This window comes from Calonectris borealis, chromosome 3, assembly GCF_964195595.1.
Source record: "Calonectris borealis chromosome 3, bCalBor7.hap1.2, whole genome shotgun sequence".
NCBI classification, from domain to species: domain Eukaryota; kingdom Metazoa; phylum Chordata; class Aves; order Procellariiformes; family Procellariidae; genus Calonectris; species Calonectris borealis.
The window spans coordinates 67,782,936-67,808,885 of record NC_134314.1 but is presented as its reverse complement, the minus strand read 5'-3'; the positions used below and the strand labels follow the sequence as shown (position 1 = coordinate 67,808,885).

At 35.8% G+C, this 25,950-nt stretch overlaps 1 protein-coding gene across 2 annotated transcripts in view; it reads right to left on the bottom strand.

Annotated features, from left to right (window-relative positions):
* The window catches only part of VTA1 (vesicle trafficking 1), a 38,443-nt gene that overhangs the window by 6,189 nt on the left and 6,304 nt on the right, over nt 1-25,950 (bottom strand). Inside the window, exons 2-7 of one of the 2 annotated variants that reach the window (XM_075146017.1) lie at nt 19,226-19,320; nt 15,872-15,999; nt 15,125-15,200; nt 10,147-10,258; nt 4,065-4,241; nt 2,119-2,199 (exon numbers count right to left, since the gene is read on the bottom strand). In XM_075146017.1, coding sequence (XP_075002118.1) covers nt 2,119-2,199; nt 4,065-4,241; nt 10,147-10,258; nt 15,125-15,200; nt 15,872-15,999; nt 19,226-19,320 — 669 coding nt within the window. The remainder of the gene's footprint in view (nt 1-2,118; nt 2,200-4,064; nt 4,242-10,146; nt 10,259-15,124; nt 15,201-15,871; nt 16,000-19,225; nt 19,321-25,950) is intronic. The other variant, XM_075146018.1, reaches the window with a different exon arrangement.

The following is a 25,950-nucleotide window of genomic DNA, read 5'->3' as shown; positions in this document are numbered from 1 at the left end:
CCGAGGCTCTGTAATGAGCTGTATCACCTCTTCAGGTGCACTTTTGCAAAACTCCCTCATAAGAACATAACACTTTAAGCTGTTACAAGACCCAAACTTGTAGAGACACAACAGATGTGCAGAGGAGGAATGCAAATACTCTGCTTAGATCAAGTTAGAGATTCATCATTGTGCTTAGCAAGGGTCTTAATCTCTTAATTAGAGGATAGTAGTTATTATGAATTCTCACATACACAGGGTATCTTAATTAGCTCAATTCCTTTTTATTTATATTTATGTGCTTATTAAATCAGGCTATCACAGGTAGCAATGCACTGATATATCCAGGTATCAAATAATGGAACTTCTAATACTTAATGAAAAATTAAAGCTTAAATCAAATTATGACATTTTTGACAACTAGAATTAATCATTCAAATGAAGAAAACAATGACGATTAAAATTTTCAGAGTAGTTATCCAAAAACCTTCTAGAATGAGCTGTCTAGAGGATCATGATAAGCTGAAAGCTTTGCTGCCAAACACACAAAATTTGCTTTCCAACTAGCAATTACTACGGTAAAGCTTAAGTAAAGCCTTCAGCTGTTTTGGTTAAGAAGCTACCGAAAGCCCCTCAACAGCCCCCAAAACTCAAAAACTATCACCAACTATCACCAAGTTTAAATGGTTCAGCTACAGGTCTGAGGTATTGTTTTCAATAAAATGAGCTAACTGTCACATAAGACATTACAGTAACATGCCAGACAAACAACAGGATATGCCTTTTGTTCTTCAAGAGAATACTAAAGGTTAATGTGTCTCTATCAAAGGTAAATTTTGTAATTTTTATCTTTTTAAGACATCTTCTACAAAACTGGCTTCCTAATATATTAAGATGGACACATCCTTAAGCGTTCTTATGACAGCAGGCTAAAATCAAGCTAAACACTGAATTCCTATTATAGCATTCCACTGAAAAATGCTTTTTCAGTAAAGCTGGTATTTTAACATAGACACCCTCTTCAACAGCATAATAAACTAAAATATCTAACTAAATATTTTTAAGTTACAACATACAAGAATATACCTATCTAAACTCAGTAGTCATAACAGGCAACATTTGACTGTATCTAGTACTGGAACTTAAAACATAAATTATGTATACTATCAGCTTTCCCTGGTGAGGATAAACTATAGGGTAGAATGTGAACAGTTTTCATACCAGGACTTCTAGAACTCTTCCTCACTCAACATCCGTGTTATTTTGCCAACAAAAATCTGATTATTACAAACAGATGTAACTTGTCTTTTTATTATCTCTATTCCACGAACAGAAAAATTCCTAGAAAACAGTTAATAATTTGTCCAAATGCACATCAGTGTTCAAATTAGAATCTAGGATGATTCCAGCTTTATTGTCACTCATTACTCTTTCACAGGCCATGGTTTCCCTAAGGTTAGCATTTATGTGTGCACTTCAGAGCATGATATATGCAAGCAGACAGAAAATACACGTAATATAGGTTATTAGTGATTTTAACATCAAAACCAGATGGCATTTTAAAAGATAAAAGCCTTGATTAAATGGTACGTTAAAATGACATCATTAGCGGTACCTTATAAATTATTTAATTTAATACAGATACTACTTGTAATCAAGTAGTACACATAACAATTATGCTGCAACAGAAAACACCACTGGAATGTTGTGATTATTTAATGAATTGAATAACTAACTTATGTACTGACCCTGTAGAAGAAATTGTAAGTAAAGGGAATGTGTATTAATTACCAAAAATATAATTTAGCAAGGCCATCTGGAATATAGGCTTTGCTAAGTATATCAGAACCTCACCTGAGAAGCAACAACATAAATAATAAAAAGCCTAACACAACACTCACTCATTGATTTGAAAAAGTCAGATAGACAACACTCATCATACATTGTAGCAAAGCTTTCAGAGACTATTAAACTCTTAGCAACACAATGTTTAGATGATGTCCATTCTTTTTAAAATTTCTGAATTAGTAGCATTCAGATAACATTGACATTGTTTTTCAAACTTCTTCCTTCAGTGCAGGGGAGACATACAGGAGAGAGCACGTCCATGTACAGACAATACAAACGCCACCACCTTACCTGCAGACTGAGCGCTGTAAAGGGAAGGATCGACTAGAGGAATATTCTGAGGAGCAGGCTGAATGGTGTTACTTGTCACTCCTGCAAATCAATGCAAAAAATTGGACTTGGGTTATTTTTATTTATAGACTGTAAAAGTAAGCAGACAAAATAAGAAAATCAAACAGGTAAACTTAATGACTCAATGATTTTTAAATTAAGCAGTTGATAGCTTCCCAATTCTGAAAGTTTGTAACAAATAATTTTACAACCCTCACTTCAGACTATGAATGTTTTATAAAATAATACAGAAGAATTTACCGGCTGTCATTCATTTTATCAGTACAGTATTCCACAGAAATTTAATTTCAAGCGTTAAAAAAAATAAGCAAATACTAGTCCAAAAGACACTGTTACCCTAGAGTATTGAGGAAAACCTGCTAAAGAAGAGTAGGAATAAATTTTTATATTTGAAGTTTAAATTCTGCCTTTTAGTATCAGAGAGAGTCTCCATTATTGTATTTTTAAAGCCCCATGCCTGCCATCTCACACTTGCAAACTATCTCCTTCCTAATTCCTTCGAAAACAATTGGTAGGAATAAAAAAGCTAGCTAGGTTTAAAAGGGAAACAGTGATGCTAGAAGAAAAAACAGCACTTTACGCTGTGAAGCATTCTTGTATCTGTGTTCACATTTTAGACACTCTCATTTGCATTGATCCCAAACTATATTTTTGCAGTATGTCCAGAACATACCAGACTAACATAAAGTTATTTCTACAACATCTGCTGTGTAGGAAGGTGGTATAATCACTTTTCTAAATTATCTCATGGATTATTTATTATTATTTCATGGAATGACTGATCGGATTAAAATTAAGTAATGCAAAGAATTCATGTATTCCAACAAGGTACATATGCCATAATTTTCAGATCTGGTAAAAACAGAGGGCTAAACATTTACCTAGGCTGAATGCAAAAAACAACACTCTCCCCCTCCCAGACCCCCAAAAACCCACCTATCTGAAGGATTTCTCTTTGATAAAGCTAAAAAAAAGAGCACTCTGAACTTTTCATAGGGTGAAGCATTTTTAAAATGAGAAAGTAAAAGAAAAGGTGGGGCTGTGTGACAAAAACATCTCATATGTTCTATAATACAAAAATGTATCTGAACAATCAAATGATCACCAGGATTGAAATCAAGACCTTTTAATTTTTTAGTCTTATTAAACATCATTATAAAAAGGTAACAGGAGGTGAAAAAGTTGTATTCACAAATCATTTAATACAACTTTTTTTTTGTTTGTTTTTTAAATACAGCAACTGGGAAGAACTTTGGATTTTTAAGAACTTGGTTTTGGTCCAAAAATGACACAGAATAAGAAGAAGGATGTAGGAGCCAATATGTTTAGCAGCAGGGAAAAAAATTCCATTAATAATATTGTTTGAAGTCAATCACACTAAAGTACTTGCATGGGAAAAGGAGCATAAACCAAATAGAAGAAAGGTATGAATGGTACATCAGGCATGATTGTTATAGTATTGGAACAGTTTCAACACTATGTTGAATATGTTCCCCCATAAAGAACAGCAGTCTATCTGCACAGGGAAAGCTAAATATGAAATGAAGTAATATAATTTCATCTATCAAGTTAAAGATTCAAATGGTGCTTTACAGTATAGATGTTGCAATGCATGATTCTAAGGAAGAAAAAAACATTCTGTCTGCAGGAAGACTCACTCTTTCAGTCCATATCTCTCTTCTGGCCAAATGCTCCAAAATATGAATTACGTATTTTAAAAACCATAAAAACATAAAAAATATTTCCGATGGCATTTTTACAATGTTAATTTATGAAGCTGCTTCTGCCATAGAATACCTATTATTTTACTTCATATGTAAAGGAAAGAGGGCTAGAATTTGCTTCTCAATAAAGGCATGAATTTTTGAGGTGTGATTCGGACATACCTGTGTTATGAGGTACTTCAGCTGGAGTGTTGGCTGGTGCATGGGCACCTGGTGGTATATGTATGCCAGTATAATTACTAGTTGGTATATTGTTAGCTTCATACGTAGATGATGATGTTGGTTGAGTTGTTCCACTATGGAGAGAAGATGATCCTGCTTCTTCTCTTTCAACATCTGCTAAGATGACACAAAATAGGAATTACTGCAAGTCTTCTGTACAAACACTTGAAAACTTAGGCTTTCTTTTAAAACCTCCTTTCAAATTTTTGTTAGTAGAAAAATTGCCACCACAGGGTGACATAAAACATTTATCAACCCAAACCACCTACAGTTGATTTGACAAAGTAAAAAAGCAATATACCATAGGATAAAGATCTAGAAACTCACATACTTTCAAAGATCTCTTCTGTTTAAATTGAAGGATCATCTCATTACTGGTCTGAATATAAGCAATTTGTCTCATTAGTACAATCCCTTTACTTCCACGTACTGCATCCACAGCAGTTGAACAAGATACTACAAATATGCAGTAATCTATATTTTAATATATACATTAACCAGAATATGGAAAACTGTATTTGCCTTACAAACTCTTTGTAAAAAGAAAGACAGTGGCAATCCTTCCACCCCATATCAACTGAACAAACCACAAATAAATAACAAAAAAGGGGAACTTTGGGAAAGTAATACCAAACAAAAAAATGAAATGCAGCTTAGCTGAGTCATAACTGTATCTACAACAGTTAAGAGTACATAAAGCACTATAAGAATAATGAGGTTCAATATATCCCATAGCATGTACAAAGAACCTATATATTATTTTTCAATCTAGTCATGTTCTTAAGGTTCTGTTTTTGGTGTTAACTAAAAAAATTATTTTAAAGCAGTTTCAGAAAATAACATTTAGTTTAACAAAATCCCACACGTACTGTACATAAGATTAATGAAAAAGTTACGCACAAGACTCATCATGCTGTCTGAAGGTAAGGCTGCCCAAGTTTACTTGTAACACTGTTATCAGTTATTTATAGCTTGGTCAGATTGTAGCCATAAAGTTGGATTTTCCATGTTGGGTGTCTGCCTGAGGCTAGTATTTTGGAAAAGCTGTTGTAAAAATTACTAAGCCACTTTTGAGAATGCAGGAGTGGGAGAAAACATGCTTTCATGGTACTTAGTATCTCAATTAAGAGAAATTACCTGTAAGTTCTTGCCCAGACTTAAACCATTAATGCATTTATTCCTTTATTCTGCCCCCTGCAACTTCCTGTTGCCCTTATCTGGCTCTTCAGCCCCATTCTGATTTCTCTCTCTCTGCACCAGGACTTCATATCCCATATCTGCAACCCTGTGCCCCATACTTGTGTCTGTCTTGCACTACCTCCCAATCTTCTCTCCGAAACATTCCCAGTTTCAGCTTCAAACTTCCTCACTGTATAGCTCATGGTCTCTAGTCACTCCTGTAAAAGTGCAGTGCTGTCCGCAACACTAGTGATGGAAGATAGGAACTCAAATGGTTAAAGTCTGGCAATGTTATAAACAAAGAAAGCAACGAAGAAAAGTGTTAGAAGTGCTGACCACCCTTAACAACAGTGCCTGTAAGAGGCAAATTCACAAAAGGGCGATATACTTTTTAATCAGGCATATGTATCAAGAGATCAAGCTCAACTGTTTGATTTGCTCATTATGCAATTGGCAAATGTTAAACTGTATTAAACATAAAAGCAGCTTTGTTTAAATTCACTCTTCTTAGGTGTTTAAAGTGCCCAAATGTCATCAAAGCATTGTAACTATTCTTTCTGCAAAGTAAATATTTAAAATATTCTTTATACAAGATTAAAGTATTAGAACCATTTTGAGATATGCGCTTGCAGTATTCCTGAAGAGTTTTAAAAGCAGTGCTAAATAGAAGGGTTTCAGGCTGCTGGAAAAGAACATTTAAGTCAACAAATTGTTTTTAAGTTCTGTGGTTAGAACATCCACAACATTATTGAAAAACAAATCTTTTCCAGGGAATGGGAATGAACACTAGAAAATTCAGAGAATTAATTTCTCATAAAGCAGTAATAACCTAGAATTTAAAGTTCCTTGCAATTTGCTTAAGGATGCTGAAATACTAGGCTGTGAAACAGTGACACAATTGTTTCACGTCCAGTTTCAGCTCCAGCTGAGTTTCTTGTCTTGGAACCTCATCAGCCTTTGTGCTTGGAACTCAGCATAATGAATCCATGTGCTCTTTAGATCCTCCTCAGAGCTACAGTATACCCAGACTATCTGTTTGTCTGTTTTTAAAAATTATTATTTATTTATTGAAGGCAAAACTTTGTGGCATAAAGCTGATACCCCTGGCCCCATAATCAACTGTCCAAAGATACTTTCATACAAATAGAGGATTCTCAAGGCTTAATGGCATTCCCTTGTCTACTGTAAGGAAGCACCGATTATGACTTAACTTCAGCAGTCTGGAGCACTAAATTTAAAACCAGAAAAAATTTTATTTTTAAGGAGTACAGACTCCTCCAGTTCTCTGGACTCCTATTTTTAAGGAGTCCAGAGAATTAAAAAGGTAATCTATTAATTTTAATTTAAAAACATTTTCTTTTTCTCATTCTGCTGCACTGTTTCTCTTTAGCTTGAGATGTTGCTAAAAGATGCACAATGTAAGGTTCTATTGGAACACTGTGTTTTAAATATATATATATATACACACATATATTTTTTTCCACAACACTGAGAAATGGACTCAAAAATCCATCAACTTTTCATACACTGTTCTTTCTACTAGTTGGGACTATAAAGGTTTCCTGGAATTCTGCAATATAAATGTGGAATAAAGTGGTGACATTTAATGTATTTTACTATGGCTATACCTTTTCACTTTTCATATTTGAAATTACGTTTTTAATTTTTTTCCATTAGTATAAAATCTTGTTGGATGACCTAGGGCTACTGCTAAGTGACCTTTATGTGTACTCTAGAACTTGTATTCCAACTGCATTAATAAATCAAGTATGTCATTTTATGGTTTCCATGGTGGCATCCTGACAAAAGCATCCATAAATCCAACAGCAGAACTGCATAAAGCATGCCTATGTTACTGTAAAAACATCTCCAAGAGTTACAGTATGGTTTTCAAGAATCACAAAGAAAACAACACTTTGGAAAAAAATGGTAATTTGTCAAGCTACAGAGACCTAGTTTCACTCTGTTTAAACAGACTTTTTCCACTTACAAGGGCAGGAAGAAAATGAGCAAGCAGAAAGGAATGGGGAAGGTCCAGCTGTACATTCAAACAATACTGCTTTTCTTCTTACGATGCACAAAGCAAGAATTGACACTTTTTTTACTGATTCTTCTAATAAAAATTAATTTGTGTAAAATTATTGTCTTGGTTGTGTAAAGCATTATGGACACCTACACTAAGGAGTTCATTTCCAAAAATAAATGTCAAAAAGTATTGTTCATTTCATTGCTCAGAAAATAAGAGAGTGTGAGAAATTCTCTTACTACATGAAATACAAGTCAACAAATATAAAGATATTGCCAAATTATAGATATTGCAGGCTCCTTATCAATAAGGATGTTAAAATTTTGGCTCACTCAGCATTTGCGTTCCTTTTAAGTTGTATGTAGACATTACTTGTTAATGAAACCAGCAGTCTTCACCTATTCACGCTACTGCTTGTATGTCCTTCAATGAATAGTAAGGATTTGAGTTAAGTCTGAATTCTACTTCCCCTCCTACAACAGTTTCTTTTTCAGCCTTGAGCAAGTCAGTTACCTCTGCCTCCACATTAATAAAATTAAGAAAAAGTCTATCTGTTTGCTGCTGAGGAACAATTATTGTTTCTACACAAGCTGCATACACAGATTTTTTAGCAAAAGCTCTGTAATCTTTGCTTAGAAATTCTATTTTTGTAATTGTTTAGAATTCATAATTCATTTCACATAATCAGGTGAGCTTTGTAAACATTACAAGAAGCTTCAAAATACAAGATCGCATGATGAAAAGATTGAGAACCAGAAAAGAAATCAGTTTTCTAATGTTTTGACATGTTTAAAATAAAACCAACGTGCAGAAAATTACAAGCCTATTCATAACATATTTGAAATCACAGGTCCAAACTTCAGAATGGAAATGAACGAATAAATACTTGTGTGTCTCTGTGTGTGTGTATATATGCGTGTGTGCGCATGCGCACGTGTAAATATATGGATCATATGTATTAATACATATGAACATAAAACTTCATGTAGCCACCTCTACAACTTACCTAACAAGTTAGATATATCTCTTTTGCATTGTAGATTTGTTTATTGATCCTTTTTATTAGAAAAATTTGTATTACTAAATTCAAGCTTAAGTTAAAGAGATAAAGAGCATTAAGAGCATTAACTCTTAAAGAGTTAAGACAAATGAGCATCAACTTAAGTGACATTTAGTCAAGCCACAAAGTCTTGTATACTAGCTCAGAGGAAAATTTCAAATCGTTTAATGTTCTTGCTTGTTTCATTAGGTATGTGAAGAATTATACATAGAGGTTATTCTCATTGTGTAGAATTAGTCTGATTTAACTTGCATAATGAAAATATCCATTCCAAAGACATCCTATTTCCATAAGAGATTCACATTTAAAATTTGTATTTCAAGCTTCTGCACTAACTGGGGAGGAAAACGAAGAGACCCTTATTAATGAAACTGATCACTATCAAAAACAACTGGTGAAATGCAAAAAGAATTAAGTATTCATAAAGCATTAAGTATAGAAAAACTGCGAACAATGTTAAAGTAAACGGGTGAAAATATTTTGAAAGTTAATTTAACAATTACATACCATTTCTATTTTTATGTGTTTCAGAAATGCATCAGTTTTTGCATATATTTTGCAATAAATAACTGAAAAGCATGGTCAGTTTATAGAACATTAATACTATTATCTATTTCAGCAGTTTAACAAAAAAAGTTTTGTAAGTGATTTTATTCTCACGCGCATCTGTGAAGCCTCTGGATCTATACTTTAGAAATAGGTTGACATTATAAAGTTTAGAAATAATATGGCAGCTCTGTTTTGATTGTTTAGTTATTTTTAGTAAAAATACACATAATGACATAAGAGAATGGAGCTGTCTTTCTCAGAATAGGTTAGGATGTGATCAATGTGCTCTTGTAAGACAGAGTCTGCTTAGTATGTGTTCTGTTACTTCATGGAGAGGCTAGCTTGCATCTGCTCACAGTGATTGTGTCTGTCTTAAAAAAGTTCTAAATGAGAAAGGTTTGGATGTCCCTGACGTTTACTGAAGAGCTAAGACTTAAATTAGCAGCAGAGTTTAGACAGGTCTGAATGCATTAAATAGAAGACAGTAAAAGTTACAGTTTGGGAGGTTTTAAACAACCGGTTCTGATAAACATTCATTTTGGTAAGCCTTGGAAATCACCACTTTTTATCTAATTGTTAAGAAGGTGTTCAAGGAATCCTATACAGGAAAGTCAGGTAGCCAGAAGAACACAGGGAGTAACTAAAAACACAAGGAAAAGCGGGATGAGTGAGAAAGTGGCAGAAAATCCTATCTAAAGAGTAGGCCATAAATCTATTTTGAAAACCACATTATTATATGGGAAGGAAGGAGGTGTCTCACAATCAGGTATTTGCTTTGAAGCCGAATTAATTGACAATCGATCCATTTTACTGTTTAACTCCTGAGAGAGGACAAGCTGGCAAAGGGATCATAACTTTACAGAACAGATTTAAAAGGAGGACTGTGGGTAGCATTAAAGAAATGCATGGTTCTGGCCCAAAGGTGACAATGCCTTCTTGGAGAGTAGCTGTATTCAAAATAATAATCTCCACTACAGAGGAAAGAAAAAAAAATATTTTATTAAGTAAGTCAATCAAATAGTAAAGTCCAATAAAAATAACAGTAGGAGAAACAGAGAAGAAAAAGCAAAAGGCAGCCCATTGTGAATGGAATGTTAAACAGGGAAGCTGTGCTTCCTGTGGGATGCTCCTTGAAGAACTGTGCACACTACCATTTCGGTCTTGGGCCCAGCCCTCTGCTCTTTTAAAAAGAAAAAGGAAATACATACCAAAGCTCTCTCCTTCCATTCCTATAGGCCCAGGCTGAGGAGTCTCTCCATTCTTCAAGCAGTTATGAATGTATGCTGCCTTCCACCTGGCGTACTTCCTGTGCTGGACGTTCTGGGGAAGGGAAAAGGCCAGCCATTTTAACCACTCACTTCTGCGAATTAATGCATTCAAAACAGAAATATAAGCAGGTTTTCCACCCTGAGAAGAGATTATAAAACTAAACTGCTTTCTCTGCTATCATTTGACACCCTTTTAAAGATAAACAACACATGTGAAATTAATCAGTGAATTAAAAAAAAAAAAAACCATAAAAAGAACAGCTCTAACAGGATCTCGGCAGGAAAGCAAAACGTGGAGATCTTCAATTAGTGCAGCATGTCAGGAAAAGGAAATAAATTATACCAGGACCATCTAGTGTGAAAGACTGAGCACTGTGTAGTAATTACTGATGTGAAATAATAAAGAAAACTTCCTATCTCCATAAACTTAGATGATTATTTACTTTAGATTTAAATATCTGAAACTTAAAACGCTACTCCTGCTGATCAATAATATAAAATGTTTTCTAATTACACTATTTTACATTTAAAAAATGTATTTAAAAGCATGAATACAGAAAGGCTGCTGTAGTTGCTGATTAATGTGGTGTGTGTGGGATATTCTAGGACATACAATATTTTGATTTAATATCTTCACAACATAGCTAAAAATCAGATGAAGAACTTTAGCAATACATAAACTACCTGCAGAGCAAGGGGTTATGATAATAACAACTTTAAATAAACTGTTAATGACAAGTTTAATAGTTCAGTTATTAGAGAAAATATTAGTACTTCTCAAAAAAATTATTATTATATTGACAGTCAATATAATTTTTCTGAAATGGTGTCAATATGAAGCAATAACAGTGAGAAGCGAATCTGTTGCTTGCTTTTCTGATTCCATTTCCATTTCCATGGTAACAGTTTGAAATTGAAAAAAGGTGGTAGTAACTTCAGTATTTAAAGAAAATCAACATGAGTTTTCACTATTTTCAGTTTCTGGGAAAAAGAAATTGAGGAAAAGGATTTCACCTGGTTCTTCATAAATTCTCCTTTTCATAAAACATGAGTGATTGAAATAAATGTCAGAATCTCAACTATTTTGAGATTTTCCATTTCATTTTTTAAAATATACTTTACTGGTCTTAGGTACAACTTTAATATGTCAAAACATGAAATGACGATTGGCCATTTTATATCTCCTGGGACTGTTACAATAGTGTGTTTTTAATGCAGGAAGAGTTCTCAATTGTTACGAGAAATCTTAAACTGATTATGCAAATCAACTACTTTGACAAAAGTTGTAAGAGAAATAACCAGTTCTGACAGTTATGAGGGAATAGAGTTCAAGGAACAAGGCTGAATATAAACAGAGATGAGAAATGTGGAAGGATGAGTGCAGTAATTTGGCTAAGTAAACAATGTGGGTTAATAGCGTGTTTCACATCAACACTATCACCTGCAAGGTACTGGTGAACACAAATTTCCACAGAGACAATCACAGGTAAAGTGGTTTGGAAACTGAGGTAGACAGAATAATCTCTCTTTAAAAGTCCTGACTGAAAATACATTCAAAGTTTCTGAAAATTAACAAAATGAAATTCAAAATTGTACTTCACAAAGCCTATTGCACTGTCATCTAGAACAGAGTAGAGAGTGACAGTGTAATGGCTATCTCCAGCAAGCTCCCTTGCTCATATTTAATATATTGTTATCCACCAGGATGCTCATGCAGCTCAGGAGAAAGATATGGTCCTCATTTTCACAAATAAAACGTTCTCTAGAAAGAAGCCTATCCTAATGACAGATTTATTAAAATACATTCACTATACCTCAGAAAGGAAAAATACAATTGCAAAACAGGGATTTCTGTTAAATACTTTCTTTTAATAATCTTTCCTGGCCAGGTAGTGTTACAGATGAATTCTTTTATCATTCACAAATACACTAGAAGCCACAAAACGCAGAAATACACATCCAGGGTATGGTTCTGTTAGAAAAAAACATTATGCAAGATTTAACAGCCCGTACATCTCTCCTCTGTTCTAATACTGCAATTATTTCTTGATAAAGTGTGAAGATGCTGTTGTATCGGGTGTCCATGCCCAGGTGCCGGCAATGGGGGGCGGCAGGGGTGTCTGTGAGGAGAGGCCAGGGCTGCCTTCTGCCAGACACAGCCAGCTCCAGCGGACCCAGCAGGACACAGCTGAGCCCCTCAGCCAGGCTCCTCTGGGAAAGCGTATTTAAGAACGGGCCAAAAAAACCCCCACCAAAACGCTGGACGGAGAGAGGAGAAAGAAACAAAGAGTATTTGATGTGTGTCATTATACGTCCCAACTGCAAAGCTTATCATTCCAGAACTGAGAACCTAAATTCTGTTGCTTTTAGTTTGTTTTTAATATGCACTGCTGTCCCTTTTCGGAAGGCTGCCCTACTGTATGAACGTTACTACTAAGGTAAATGAAAATACTACTACTATCTTACTGATCTGATGTAAGCTGTGCCCTGTAAAACATGTCTTCCAGAAAATCCTTTTGCCTAGTTCTAATATGGAGATATAGAACACCCACTGTTTCCTGTGACACAGTCCATTCATACTACCCAATAATTAACCACTTGCCAATTAAAAATATACATACTATTTACAATACCCATTTTCTGATTTTAGGTGTCAAGTATCTGCCTTCTATGCCTTCTGCTGTTGATTTAAAAACCTTTTAATAGTTGATATTCCATAAATATGAAGGCAATTACATACTGAAAAGACACACAGATGGTCTGAATAATATGAATGGATAGAAAATTTAGATGTCTTACTATATAACCAGGTGCCAGGCTAAGCTTACTTCAGGCTAACAAAAGCTTCTGCAAAAGTCTAAGACAGTCACATGTCATATTTGTCCCATCATTCCTTCATGTGACACTGGATAAGGAAACCGTTGAAATGCAATGATGCTAGCCAGAAGTGCAAACCTTTTACTGTATTTCTTGTACGCTCTCTTTTAACGACGTCTTCACTGATTAAACAATCAAAATGAGATAATTCTGCTTCTTTCCAATTACGAAGTGCTTTTGTCCTTTCAGCATCAACAAAAAAACCCCACATTCAGTAGTAAACATACCACTGCTACCATTCCACATTGACATTTATAACAATTTTTTCCATCTACAAGAAGGATTGCTTCAGGACCTCTGAGGAGTCACCGAATCAGTGCACTGTCCTGTGCACTGGATTCCTACAGTCTAAGATGATTGTCTTTTCAGTCCAATTCAATATGCATTCACTCTCTGGCTCTAGAAACCGTTATTTTTTGATATCGTAAAGGATGTCAGGGTGCATAGCAGCCAGTTTTAAGAGAACACATGAAAGAGCAGTCTTACTTGTGCCTCTTGATAGGTGAAAATTGTAGATTGGTATAGTCTCAGGCTATGGAAGATATTGAATCTTGCAAGAACACTTGGCCGAGTGTTCTTCTTGGGCAAGACCTATCTTTAATAGTTACACTCGCATTCCTTAATGTCACAGTATATAAGAAGCGCTCCACTATTAAAACCATTCTTTTACCTTCCTTCCAGTATTTACAAATGAAAGTAGCCACAGTGACTGCATTTTAAACTGAACAAATATGCCTGCATGTTGGGCACACTTATCAGATCGGTGATTTACATACAGGATGTCAAGTCTGTGAATTCCAAGCAGGGCATGGAATCGTTTGGGACCAACGCAACCATGGGCTTGCCATGGGCCTGCTAAGCAGCAGAACTTTTGGCTTCTAAGGCACTTTTACTGTAAGCATGGAAGCCTATAACACTCAAGCATGTGCGAAAAAAATATTTATAGATTACCTTTGTGGATTTAGGTGTCCTGAGACATATTCAGCACTTACGTGATCAGCACTTGCCGATTTTGTCTCAGATTGTTTAGTGTCGTTGCTGTTTCTTATTTATTTTTCCAGGTATTTCAACCTTCCTTTAACAATCTTTGAAACTTGTCTTCCTGAGTCAGTAGCAGCTTTCTCTATTTTTTTTTTTCTTTTCCAGAAGTTATCAACTATTCCATGACATTTTCAAAATGAGCTTCTCATTCAGTTAATTTCGCCAAGAAACCTCACTTTTAATTTTCAGAACAAGGAATACTTTCTTAAGAGTACCTGCTCCTCTATATCTGAGATTAATTCTTCTGTGGGGCATGAATAACAGACAGCAGCTGACTATGCACCTAATAGAAAAGTTTGTTTTAAAACAGACCAAGAGATTATTACGGTATGCCTTAATAAAAGTAATCATCATCTTGTTCAGCCAGTTCTGGAATGCTTGTTTGATTAAAAAATTACCTGTCATAAAGAGCACCATGTTAGTTACTTTAGTAGGTAATTTTTTGAATTAAAACATTCATGTCCTAATGGCCAGAAAGCAAGCCATTTTTTATGAAGTAAATTCATATTCTTCCAACTTAACATATCACCTTTTAAAAGTGAGATTTGTTGCAAAACCAAAAATATCTGTTCTAACTAAAACTGTACACAATTCCACCTCAGTTACTAGCACTAAAGTTCTTGCTTGCAGGGTGGAAAAAGCAAAGGTGGAAAAAGCCAGGAACCTTGCATCATTTTTCCCTATAATCATTCCTACTTGCTCAATGTAATGCTATGTGTCCCACAGTAATAATCAGACTTTGCATTTCTAACTGATATTTAAGTCATGAAGCATCTTCTAACAGATAACAGTTATGTAATATTTCACATATAATTTATTTGAAATACTTGGCACAATTCCTTATGACTTACTAACATGTATTTGATTACACAGTTAGAGTCTATGTTCTTTGAAGTCCATATTCACAAATTATAAAAACAACTTTACATAATTAAACCAGTAATTTGCATCTGTGCTAGGAAAATCAATCAGATAATACACAGATATCCATAACACTTACCTCGTCAGAGAGCTCCCCAAATACTGTTAGAACGTCTATCAGAAGACTTGCAGTATAAAAGGACTTTATCATGTTTCTGAGAAAAAAAAAAAAACCCAACATTTCACTAACTTGGTAATGTCAGTCTCTCAGGATTATATTTTAGAAGTTGGCATTTTAGATCATATTGGCTTATTTCAAGCCAATAATCACTAATTTTTTTCCTTTTAATCTGATGTTACAGAACTTACTTCACAATATGTAAATTTAGTGAAATATTAACTAGTCTCCTGACTACTATGCAGAAAGTTTTCAGTATTTTTTAAAGCTGTTCATCTGTTCTGCGCTTAGTTTCTAGTTTGGAATGTTCAGTATAGGACATCCTATATTATCTTAGAAAAAAGCCTAGCAAAGTCATCAACATGCTGTAGTAATTGCTGAAAATCAAACCACATAATGTATCATTGCAACTATTTTAATATCACTGGACAGTAAAAACTATAACATGCTTGATGCCAAGCTCAGTATTAGCCTGGGATTTTAGAAGGCTTGCCAGTAGATGAGCAACCTCCTAAAGAACACAAGAAGGAGGATACCGGTTAATGTGTGAAGTTAGAGACACACGAGTAGTAACAAATCAAGTTTTCTGAAAGAGAAATGAATGCATTAAAGCACAATTCTTGTTTCCAGTAAATTAAAGAGTTTGGATATTCAAATTTGCTGACCAGTATCTTAATTCAGATAGCAAAACCAAAGATTTTCACCTACTTATGAAATTGCCCAGCTCTGTCTTCATTGTCTGCATACAAAAACATTTTCAAAGCATAATTCTCCACATGAGCAGAACCAACAATTTCCTGAGTAATTGCTTCATTATCACCAAATTGCTTTTTCATCTGAAAAAAGTTGAAAAAAATACGTTCATTACTTTATCAGATCCTAGCAATTCTGCAATCTAATTCAAACACAAGAAGAAGCTGCCGATTTAGACAAAGCCAAGTACAATTTTAAAAAAAAACCAAACCAACATATGCTTTAATTATGTCAAAAATCTCCAGCTTCTAACATAACAAACGCTAAAAGTAGCATCCTAAAGAGAAAGCACACTCTTTTGGAGGGAGAAATATTATGAATAAGTAGCTCTGAATACCATCTTCAATCACAAAATACTTAAAAAAGAACCCAAACCAAACAAAAAAAACTGTTAAAAATAAACACAACTACAATATCGTGAAGGAATTGCTACAGATATTTTCCTTCTTACTATCCAAAAGACCAAGCACTCTGAAGCCTGTGTCAGGATTCAACACAGTTCAATTGATAAAGTAATGCACGCTTTATAAAGGTACTGTAGGTCACTGTGATTATGTATCTTTTCTCTTGTAAGCTTATTTCACTGCAGTTCATCACATCTTTCAAAGGTTCTGAGCCCTGCCTTAACTGGTCTAGTGACCTATGGATTTACTGGAATTTTCAGTGTAAGCAGTGTACTGCAATTCAAAGACCTCTTTTCAAAGACATTAGAGTACAAGAATCCTCAGGTTTCCTAATAAAAATCAGTAAAGCAAATAGCCTTCTAAGAGTTACAACAGGTGGATTTACAGCTTCTGAATAGGCTTACTGTTCGCACATGAGGAAATCTCAGGTTATCCTTAAAGAACAAAACCAGGAACACTGCATGATACTAACTTGCAGCATTTATTTTGCCAAAAGATTTAAAAACAATCTCTGAATGGCAGTTATTTTTCACTGTGCGTGTGAAAAAAATTTAATCATGCAGGCTGCACTTCCATATTTTTTAGATGCTGCCAACTTTTTAATACATAGACTGTTGCCAGAAAAGTTACTTGATTCCAGTAGTGAAATATAAACTCTCCAAACAGAACTTTAAATTTGAAGACTTTTGTCAAACTCATACTCTACAGTTTTCAAAAAGTATTTGTGTTTTTTCAAAGTGTAATTGTTTTTCTTGTGAGTGTACCACAATTCGTAAGTTGCAAGATATGTAACTGAAATGAAACACTGAAGTTAATTGTGGAAGAAAATGATTTGTTTATATATATATATATTTCACCAGCCTATATATATACCTTACACTCAGAAAGCAACTTATTACTATACTTGATCTGATGTTCAATGGAGATGATTTCAAATGCACAAATGACATTCAGTTACATATGCTTCTAAAAATATTAAAGTTAACCAAATTGTTTACTTTTGAAATTACCCCGCACACGCTCTGTGATTCAGTACAGCAGTACTGATGTTTTAAATGATGATTCATAATTTGAACAAAAGATCAAGCAAATTTGGTTTAATTTTACTAAAAACATTTAGATCAGTTACCTATTGGAAAAGCAAAACAACACTATCATATGTAAAAATATTTCTGACACAAACATGCATTTTGGATACAAAATCACTGTAATTAATTCACATATTTGGAATATTATGAAGTTTCTTGCAAAGAACACATCTGGTAATTTCCAGATGTATCTACACTGTTTTATTCTTTGCTACTATAAAATTCAGGATTGTTTGTAAGCTTCTGTCTTAACCTCTAAAATAATCAATTGTGGCAACACACAGAAAGCTGTGAGAAACATTTAGCACAGACCTACAGCACCCCTTTGTGCCCCCTGCTGGTTAAGGGCAGACTGAAAATGGCTGCTATTGAATTACTGCAGAGGTCCAACTTCTCAATATATCTAAGCTTCCTAGCCCCAAAAATGCTGTATTAGACCTGCTTAGAAGTGCTCTCTCCATCCTTCTATCACTTCGCTACGTAGGAAGAACTTCAATACCTGAGCGTCAGTTGTCATAGACAATCTTACCAGCAACTGAAAGATGAAACCATGGATTTTTGCTGGTTTTCTAGTCTTTCCAAATTTGAAACAGGAGTAACTGAACACTGCAGGCAGATTAGTTGCTGCAGTACCGCAAGGGATCAAATAAATTTTAACAATTCTTAGGGAATGAAGAGGAAAATCTTTCAGAGTTTTAATCTCATCTCTCCTGCCACCTCTCTTCCCTTTTAAGCATGAAAATCAGACCCATTAAAATTTGATGAAAGAACACACCAAGAAGTCACTGTACACTGGATTTTCCATTGCTAAAAAATTGGAGACAAAAAATAGCAAGAAGCACAAGGTATGAATAAAAGACAAATGGTTCACGTTTCATTTTTTTTCTGAAGAATTGAAGGATGTTGCACTACTTTCACACAAACTCTTCAGGCATTGCTATGGCTACATTTTGGATGGAATCATTACTATTGAACACATAAAGAATCACTGCTTCGTTTTTAAATGTTACTTTCTGCTTCCAAATAAGCACTTAAACCTTAAAATCCACATACTACTTCCTTTGAAACTATTGAAAACTACAGCACATGAACATAAACAGCTCCTGGAACTTAAACTGACCATCTGTACAATGACTTTACCTTTCTTTGTTTAACTCTTCTATTTAAGGTTGTTTGCTTCTTAATACTATCAGGTCCACTCAAAAGAGCGTGGCATAGCTATCTCTTACCCACACAGATAAGACTGTGGTTACAAAAATTCATAGTATAAGATCCCCAATCTCTAACAGAGAATACGATCAAAAGTATCTATATCTTTTAGAGAATGTTTTAAAAAACTCCCTAGGTGCAACAGTTTAGGTCCAAAATTTCAAAAGCAGCAAGGACTAGGCTAGCCAGTCCTATAGCAGTGAAAATAACTCTCACAAACTTCAAGAAATCAAAGATAAATCAATAAAAAAAGTCTTCTAGAACTCCTGCATTTATTTCATAATGAATTATGACTTCTCATGAGAATATGAATAAAGTATTGTAATTCATGTTGTCTAATCAAAACCTTATGGCAAATGTCTGCTGTATGAAATTTCAGTTATGTTTGCACATGCATACATATAAACATACATACACATATAGCTTTATCTCCCTTCAATCCTTCTGCCAATTTATTACATGCAACTTAAATTCATACAGTATGCGTGCATACAGAATAGTTGCATCAATGACTGATGACATAGGAAAGATAGTATTTGCAGAAGCTTAAATAAAAATTAAAGTAACATCATGAATCATTTTAGAGAAGAGCAATAAATTCTACTTACAGCTTCCAACTGATCCATAAGTTTGGATAAAAATTTACGGCATTCTGGGGTTTTACTATCTATCTTCATCCCTGTTTGCATTGCATACAAACGACCTTTAAAGGAGACAAAACACACCAAAAAATCAGAAGTTATTATCTAAGGCAAAACCCATAAGCAAACAAAGCAATGCCCCCCCCAACACACCTGAAAGACAAACTCATCTTGTGGTTTAACAATGTACTACTACAGTACTAGTAAGCAATGACAGTGAAATCTAGATTATGTTCAGTCCTGCAGAGATACTAGAAGACATTTTTCTAAGATTTATGCTTTATTTTTCTCAATGAGTATTTCTGCTGATTTCAGATTGATGCTTGTATCACTATGATGCAATAGTAAGTGCTTTTGTAAATAACCACCATACTCGTTTGCAACTCTCTCAAATAGGAACTTCAAGTCGATTTTTATCCCTAATTATACATGACTAATTTTCATATGACTTACATATATGTATAGAGTGTATGGATATATTTCAAAAATGGAACTTCATGTAGCAGGAACTAGCTAGCTTTAAAACTCCACTTTAACAAATGGAATTAAGCACCTATTATATCCACGTATATGCATACATATCATCAAAAGACACAAGACACAAACCTGATTTTTAAATCAGACAAGACTTTATTAAACTCTCCCTGCAAGTGAAGTCGCCAGTTTTTCATATGAACTTGAAAATGAATGATTAACATCTCCTGATTAAAAATTATCTTTTTAGTACCAAAAATCTATGAATTTTAGATACGCACACGGCAGAACTTTATATGCTTCAGGAAATTGTGGATAAAACCAAACAACTATTATTTACCAGAATTAACACACACAGAAAAGGGAAAATGGACAGAAATATTCAGGAATCAAATGTAGAACGTTTTTCACAAAAATACCATTCCACTAATTCTTACTCCTGACCCTCAAGGGAGTTCTACAAAACCTTCAAATGCAGAGCTTAAGAACTAAAAGCTGTAACTCTACCAAATATTATCATGAGCTAGTTATTATGGCATACCCCAATGCCCTTCTTCCTGCAGGAGTTCTGCACGTGATCCTTACTTGCTTCATATCTTTACCATCTCTCTCCTTCTCTTCATGTGCTAGACATAGCCTTTTCCCTTCAAATTATCTCAGTAAACACAAATATAACACAGTTGTTATCAAACTGCACTTATCCTGATGTTTGTTGCAGAAGAAAGCATTAGATGCTCAAAAGCTTGTCTGCCTTTTCCATCTATTATCAGTCTGTCTAATAAAATTAGATCTCCCTCTACAAAACTTACCTAGGTTCTGCTGGCGAGCACCATAATTTAACTCGTTTTTCTGGATTTTAAAAAGTAGTATTTCGCGTTTCATATAGAATTGATTATTCAAACCAGACAAAGTGTACACTCCTTCTTTGGGACTGCAAAGCTGACAATTTTTTTAATGTTAAAGCTGTTGGGCTGCCCAACCATTTAAAGATCCCCCCCAAAAATAAATAAAGTACTTGTGCCCTCCAATGCCTCTCTACTTCTACATTTACAATTTGTAAAACAACCTAGCACCTTCGTATTCAAGTTTTCAGTAAAGAACAACCAAGCAAAAATCTAGTCTGAGCGAAACTTCAGGAATGAATAAATGCTATAAACAACTACAACAACTGACCATGACAAATGGAAGACACCAATTCTAACAAAAACTGCTATGTAGGTTCTATGCTATGTAGGTTTCATCAAGTGACAACACCAATATTAAACTAATTACTGATACATACTCTTAAGCCCACCTTATTTCTCTTCAGGATGCTGACATGTTAATATTAAAAATTATGAAACCAACACATGTAAAGTTGAAATTACATTTCAAAGAAATCCAAACACAGAAAGATACAGAGATTTGTATCTAAGACACTCAAATTAATCTAAGTCTACTGCCAATTTAAGTACCATAATCGCAAGATGAGGAATTAATGCTTACAGTCCTCAACTAAACTGATTTTTAAGTACATACTTGATTGTAAGCTTCCCTGAACACATTTCGTGGTATGATTTAATAATGTAAAACTTAGGAATTAACATAGTGGATGCCAGATGTACGGGCCATCTAGATCAGTTATTTCTTTTTGACAGATGCAAATATCAGACATTTTCAGAAGAAAGTAAATTAATTTTAGACTGATAAGGCCAACTGTATCCTGGGCTGCATCAAAAGAAGCGTGGCCAGCAGGCCAAGGGACATGATTCTGCCCCTCTACTCTGCTCTGACCCCACCTGCAGTACTGCATCCAGCTCTGGAGCTCTCAGTACAAGAAAGACATAGACCTGGTGGAGCAGTCCAGAGGAGGGCCATGAAAATGATCAGGGGGTGGAACGCCTCTCCTATGAAGAAAGGATGAGAGAGTTGGGGTTGTTCAGCCTGGAGAAGAGAAGGCTTTGGGGAGACCTTATTGCAGCCTTTCAGTACTTAAAGAGGGCTTAGAAGAAAGATGGCGGCAAACTTTTTTGCAGGGCCTGTTGCGACAGGACAAGGGGGAATGGTTTTAAACTAAAAGAGGGTAGATTTAGACTAGCTATAAGGAAGACATTTTTTACAGTGAGGGTGGTGAAACACTGGAACAGGTTGCCCAGAAAGGTGGTAGATGCCCCATCCCTGGAAACATTCAAGGTCAGGTTGGACGGGGCTCTGACCTACCTAATCTAGTTGAAGATGTCCCTGCCCATGGCAAGGGGGTTGGACTAGATGACCTTTAAAGGTCCCTTCCAATCCAAAGTATTCTATGAGTTACGGTGACATAAATTCAGAATATCCTTGGTCATGACTGGATATAGATTTCTCTTACCTGCTGAGGTATGCATCTTCGTATCTCTTCCAAAATTCATTTACATAAAAAGAACTCTGTTTCCATATAAATGGAAAGCTTGCAAATGTCTTTAGTCTTGATGATCAGTTTAATCATTAAAAGATCTGCTTATTTGTAACTGTTACTCTTCTGTTATGTGGCTTTTTTCACATTCACTGCAAATACATACATTTAAATAGTGAAACCAGGATAAATTTTTTCCTCAATAATATCCAAAGGGGTGTATTTACAGGACTGTGACATCTGTATGCTTTGTAGGCAGCCTTAAAAAGCCAGCCCTCTCCTCTCTTAGGATTTCAGAGACTGGGAAAAACTCAAAGACTCCTTCAGGTACTCCAGTGAACCAACACAGAAGAGTGAGTCTTGAACACACAGAGAACACAGGTCAAAGTTACAGATAAGAAACATATTTTTCTTGTCTATATATAAATTTACACTGTGGGTGGCATCACACAATATTCCATACCAACACCACTTTCCTACTAACAAAAGACTCTGGGACCAAGGTGCCCAAGAGTCCTCAGGTCATTCAAGATCGAAGGACTATTATCCAAAGCATACAGACTATCAAGAAAACATGAAGGTGCTCTAGCAGCAGCTCTACAGATATTAAGAACAGAGACATCCTACAGACAATTAATGTCACCTGAACTAAGATTACATGTGTTCCACCTGTCACAGCAATTACATCTCTATACCACACAATTGACTATACCAGACAGTTACCACATCTAGCCATCAAACCCCAATTTGTATCAACATCTACATAAATTGGAAAGGAGATATCCTGAACGATCTTATTAACTGGTAAAAGGTCAAAGCACACTTCAGTTATCCTAACAAGAGAGTCTACTGCAATCTTTAAGAACTTTCAAAGTTCAGAATTTTTGCATACGCACTTCTTCACATATAGTAGTATGTTTGAAAGGAGTACTGCATAACAAAACCTGCCCAGAGACGGGCCTCTGATGACACCATCATTGAAGTAAGGATAAAAGCTATTCCTTCTTTCTCAAGTAAGTGGTGATCAAGAAGGAGTATGATGTTTGTGAAAACCATACAGATGCAAAAGTTTTCAAAGCCTAAATGAAGTATTTGAAGAATGTAGACAATCTTGGAAATAGAATCATAGAATCATAGAATCATACAGGTTGGAAAAGACCTCTAAGATCATCGTGTCCAACCGTCAACCCAACACCACCACGCCCACTACACCATGTCCCTAAGGGCCTCATCTACACGTCTTTTAAATACCTCCAGGGATGGTGACTCCACCACTTCCCTGGGCAGCCTGTTCCAAGGCCTGACCACTCTTTCAGTAAAGAAATTTTTCCTAATGTTCAATCTAAACCTTCCTTGGCGCAACTTGAGGCCATTTCCTCTTGTCCTATCGCTAGTTACTTGGGAGAAGAGACCAACACCCACCTCGCTACACCCTCCTTTCAGGTAGTTGTAGAGCGCGATGAGGTCTCCCCTCAGCCTCCTCTTCTCCAGGCTAAACAACCCCAGTTCCCTCAGCCGCTCCTCATAAGACTTGTGCTCCAGGCCCTTCACCAGCTTCGTTGCCCTCCTCTGGACGCGCTCCAGCACCTCCATGTCCTTCTTGTAGTGAGGGGCCCAAAACTGAACACAGTATTCGAGGTGCGGCCTCACCAGTGCCGAGTACAGGGGCACGATCACCTCCCTATTCCTGCTGGCCACACTATTTCTGATACAGGCCAGGATGCCGTTGGCCTTCTTGGCCACCTGAGCACACTGCCGGCTCATGTTCAGCCGGCTGTCAACCAGTACCCCCAGGTCCTTTTCCTCCGGGCAGCTTTCCAGCCACTCTTCCCCAAGCCTGTAGCGTTGCCTGGGGTTGTTGTGGCCGAAGTGCAGGACCCGGCACTTGGCCTTGTTGAATCTCATACAGTTGGCCTCGGCCCATGGATCCAGCCTGTCCAGGTCCCTCTGCAGAGCCTTCCTACCCTCCAGCAGATCAACACTCCCGCCCAACTTGGTGTCGTCTGCAAACTTACTGAGGGAGCACTCGATCCCCTCGTCCAGATCATTGATGAAGATATTGAACAGGACCGGCCCCAAAACTGAGCCCTGGGGAACACCGCTTGTGACCGGCCGCCAACTGGATTTAACTCCGTTCACCACAACTCTCTGGGCTCGGCCGTCCAGCCAGTTTTTTACCCAGCGAAGAGTGTACCTGTCTAGGCCGTGAGCCGCCAGCTTCTCTAGGAGAATGCTGTGGGAGACAGTGTCAAAGGCCTTACTGAAGTCCAAGTAGACCACATCCACTGCCTTTCCCTCATCCACTAGGCGGGTCACCTGGTCATAGAAGGAGATCAGGTTGGTCAAGCAGGACCTGCCTTCCATGAACCCGTGCTGGAGTTGTAAGAGAGACTTGTTGTAAGAGAGAGTTGTAAGGAGACTTGTAATTCTCATCTCTCTTCACTATTTGTGATGAAGATCTGAAATACCTGGAAACAAATAAATGAATGCAATTATCGGTTCTTTTTAAGGTTGTCTTATGCACTTGGCTTCATAACAGATACAACCTACATTTTTTGCCCCCTTTATCCAAATCAAGTAGCAAAAAAGATTTTTGAGTGGCCAACAACAGTAGCATATGCATAAAGTAAAGCACTAAGGAGGTAAAGGAGGCTACATAGAGCTAATGTCTAAATATTAATTAATATTATAAGTAGAGCTAAAGTCATTTGTAATGTTTTACACACGAAGACAGAACTGTTTTGCCAATTATTAACTAAAAGAGGGTTTGCTCTCAGTTTGCAGACAGGACATTTATCTTCAAATTCATAAAGACTTGGCAAGTAATCATTCTCAGAAAAATGTTTAGCCAAGACAACTACAAAATTTATGCCTTGATTTGTTGCCCTTAATCTTTGTTCAGCAAATACTAAGTGTGGGTGTGCTGGAAGGAATTATACAGTGAGCTTTACAGAAACTTCTCTGCTTTTATTTATGTCACGTAATACCACGTTATTTTTCCTTTGCTAATACACAGCACAATTTCAGAGCGAGTATTTTGTCTTTAGTACGTGCCAGGCATTCATTCCTAATACATAGTAAGTTATTCCAGATTTATGTTTGGATAACAACTGAAACTCCCCTCACTCCCATTTTAAACTAACTCTGTGCCAAGTAAAAATACTGGAGAACAAAAGTTCCAGCCAGCAAGCATGCACAATAGGTTGATTCTATCTTCTAAATTCTGTCCTACTATCCATCTTTCTTTTTCCTGGTCTAACAGGATCAAAAGTTTACAGTTCTTTTTCCCCCCACAAGTATTTAATTCTCTAGTATATGTCAGGAACTGGTATATTTTTTATGTTTAATAGTAACAAAACACATTGCCATAAACTTTAGCCATATTTTGATTCTAATTAAGAGATGAAAGCTTTTTCAGGCCGTAATTTATTACTCACTCATATTCTACACCTTCCTCTTCCCTTTGTCAAACCACTAACAGAAAAATGTTTGTTAACTGCTTGGTACAGGAAGACAATAGTTGGAATACAAATGTAGGAAGCAAGGGACACAAAAACATTAAATGGAATTGTACTCAAACTACTGCAAATGTATCTTCATAATGCATCTGCAAAGAAAAATAAAAATGCATTATTCTTGCTTTCATGAACATTCATGTATCATACTTCATTCATGTAATGTCTGCATGCAAATAATAAGTATATGCCAGACCCTTCTCAGTGATGCTCAGTGACAGGACAAGAGGCAATGGACACAAAATGAAATACAGGAAATCCCATTTAAACACAAGAAAAATATTCTACTGTGAGGATAACCACACACTGGAACAGGTTGTGCCAGCAGCTGT